The following is a 2483-nucleotide window of genomic DNA, read 5'->3' as shown; positions in this document are numbered from 1 at the left end:
TCATAAAGCAGAAGAAAGAGGCACTCCATAATTGGAGGAGAAGAAACCTCCATGAAAGGAGGGATTGGAATTCCACAATCCAATAATTTATTAATGAATACAATGACTCCATTTATAGAGAAAAAATGAGTAATTAACTGACTAATTTGCTAATTAACAGGCTAATCACTAACTAATTAACATCCTAGACATAAGTTGGAATATTCTAAATTTGCTGTAACATGTTTTTAACAATTACATGGTATCTTCCATATTTCTTCTATCGAAAATGATAATAAGAATCGTACTATAATCCAATTAGTGGTCAATTAATTGAAAGCATTAAGATCATAACAAACATTCAGTCCAAATAAATATTAAATGTGAAACCGTAGAGTTTAATATAAAAATCTGCAGTTTTATTAAATGAAAATTTGCATATGGAACTTGATTTCTAAATTACATGTTCAAACTTCTCGTCTAATTAACGCGTCTGCAATCGGCCCTGATTTTTCCACTGTTTCCTGTCAGTGGACTTATATTTCCCATTTTAATCATGGACTGAGCAAAAACATTGAAAAATTCATACTGGCAATTTCGAAATCGGTTGACAATAACAACAGTATCAGCTCCACTTGTTGAGAACATTCTTGATCCGTCTGAAGAAGTCCCCCGTTGCTCTGGAGGTTTGTGATCAAAACCATTGGGACTTGAAGGATCAAGATTAGCTAAGGTATTTGCGTTTCCACCTTGAGGAGAAGTTTGACGTAATTTATCCCTATAAACAGAGTCCATGTTCGGGTCAGGGTTCCACGTGTCACTGAAATTGTAAAGCCGGCGGCTGAAAGAACTGCATTTGGCTCTCCCAAAAGTATGAGCACCTGAAGATTAACAATTATTAGTTAACATAACCGAGTATTATGACATAAAATCTTAGTCGATGATATGCTCCCTTAGTCTATGGTACATTACCTGATAAAGCAACTAAATCAGTGGAATCAAGACCCTTATTTCTGAACTTGGATGTGAGGTTACCAAGGCTCTCGAAAGGGCCAGGAAGGTCACTATTGGCCCCAGCTTGGTTTGTTGTTCTGCTGTCCCTTCTGCCTAGAGGAACTTCCCATGATGGACCTCCTCCCTGTGACAATGTAAAAAAAATTATGAACATATTTGGTACGTTGTAGTGGATAAAATTAAAGCAATTTGTGATACCATGGTTACTGAAATTTGAGAAGCGAGGGCTAAAATATCTGCACATGAGACGACACCAGGACAAACATTCTCCAATGCTGTTTTTATGTCATCAATGACATCAAATCCAGCAGCTGAATTACTGTTGGGACGAGCGTCTTTTTCGCTCTGTATACCATCTACATTATCCAGCAAAATTGAACCATTGCAGCCCTGTTCAAAGTAGACATAAGAAACACAACTTTTTTTTTTTCATCAAATATATTAGTTGAGTTTGACTGCATAAATATTTCTTCAGATGATAAGTTTGAAATCAAGTAATCGAGCAATTTGCTCTATTTCTTATGCATGCACAATCAAATGCATTCATGAACACCCTCTACCCTGCCCCAAAATATATGTTCTCCTGAACTTAGTGTTCTAAAACCATAAAGCGTGACGAGACATGGAGGTCTAGCTTCGAGCTAGACGAGCCTAGGCACGGCCTAAGAGTAAAAAGGCGTTTTCTTATGTTAATATTATTTTTAAAATTTTAAGTCAATCTATATAATTTTTGGTAATTAAAGTATAAAAAAGATTTAAAACAGCGAGCTTAGGAGAGGAAAAAAATAAAAACGGCGAGGCTAGGTGCTGCTTTTAAGAACCTGTAAGTATATGCCCTAGGTCCAATCGACTTTGGACATAAATACTTTTATATATAATTAATGCAATTAAATGGCAGATCTATTATTTAATTAATTGACAATTAAATAAATAATAGAGTCCGTAGATTCAAATATTTGTAATTTATTAATCACAAGGAGTTGTGATTGTGAGATACAAATTACATCTGATTGAATCTTAAATCATCCGTGGTCGTAAGTAATAACGAGATACGGATATCGTTATTACGGATAGACCATCACGTGTGGCATTTCTTACTTGTGAAGTAAGTAGCCGATCTCACAAGTTAAAGTGTGGTGACACTTAAATGAACACGTGGATGTTTGTTATAGAACAAAACATTGGAGACCCGTCGAGAGATTCCACATGGATAACTATCTGAGTGTCGGTGGTTAATCTCTAACGTTCGGTAGTGAAATTGGTCCTTTGACTTGAGGTCGTCATGGTACCTTATATGAGGACAGTCATACTTTGGCGGTGTTGGATGTTGCTCTGAAAAGGGCCGCTAATACGACATCGTTCGGGTACGTCAAGAATCGTATGAAGGTTGTGATTGATCAATAAAGGATTCGTCACTCTTAGATAGTAGGAGATTATGATCTGCGTTTCATTCAATTAAGTCAATGATCAAATCCTTGGCCAAGGTGTAC

At 36.2% G+C, this 2483-nt stretch overlaps 1 protein-coding gene across 1 annotated transcript in view; it reads right to left on the bottom strand.

Moving 5' to 3' along the window:
- Nucleotides 1-459: 459 nt before the first annotated feature.
- LOC111404526 (peroxidase A2-like) overlaps nucleotides 460-2483 on the bottom strand; it is a 7576-nt gene continuing 5552 nt past the window's right edge. The window contains exons 3-5 of the mRNA XM_023033320.1: nucleotides 1192-1383; nucleotides 952-1117; nucleotides 460-860 (exon numbers count right to left, since the gene is read on the bottom strand). Coding sequence (XP_022889088.1) covers nucleotides 460-860; nucleotides 952-1117; nucleotides 1192-1383 — 759 coding nt within the window. The remainder of the gene's footprint in view (nucleotides 861-951; nucleotides 1118-1191; nucleotides 1384-2483) is intronic.

This window comes from Olea europaea, chromosome 11 (genome assembly GCF_002742605.1).
Source record: "Olea europaea var. sylvestris chromosome 11, O_europaea_v1, whole genome shotgun sequence".
In the NCBI taxonomy this organism is placed as follows: domain Eukaryota; kingdom Viridiplantae; phylum Streptophyta; class Magnoliopsida; order Lamiales; family Oleaceae; genus Olea; species Olea europaea.
Note: the sequence above shows the minus strand (reverse complement) of the source record. Positions and strands in the feature narration are given on the sequence as shown.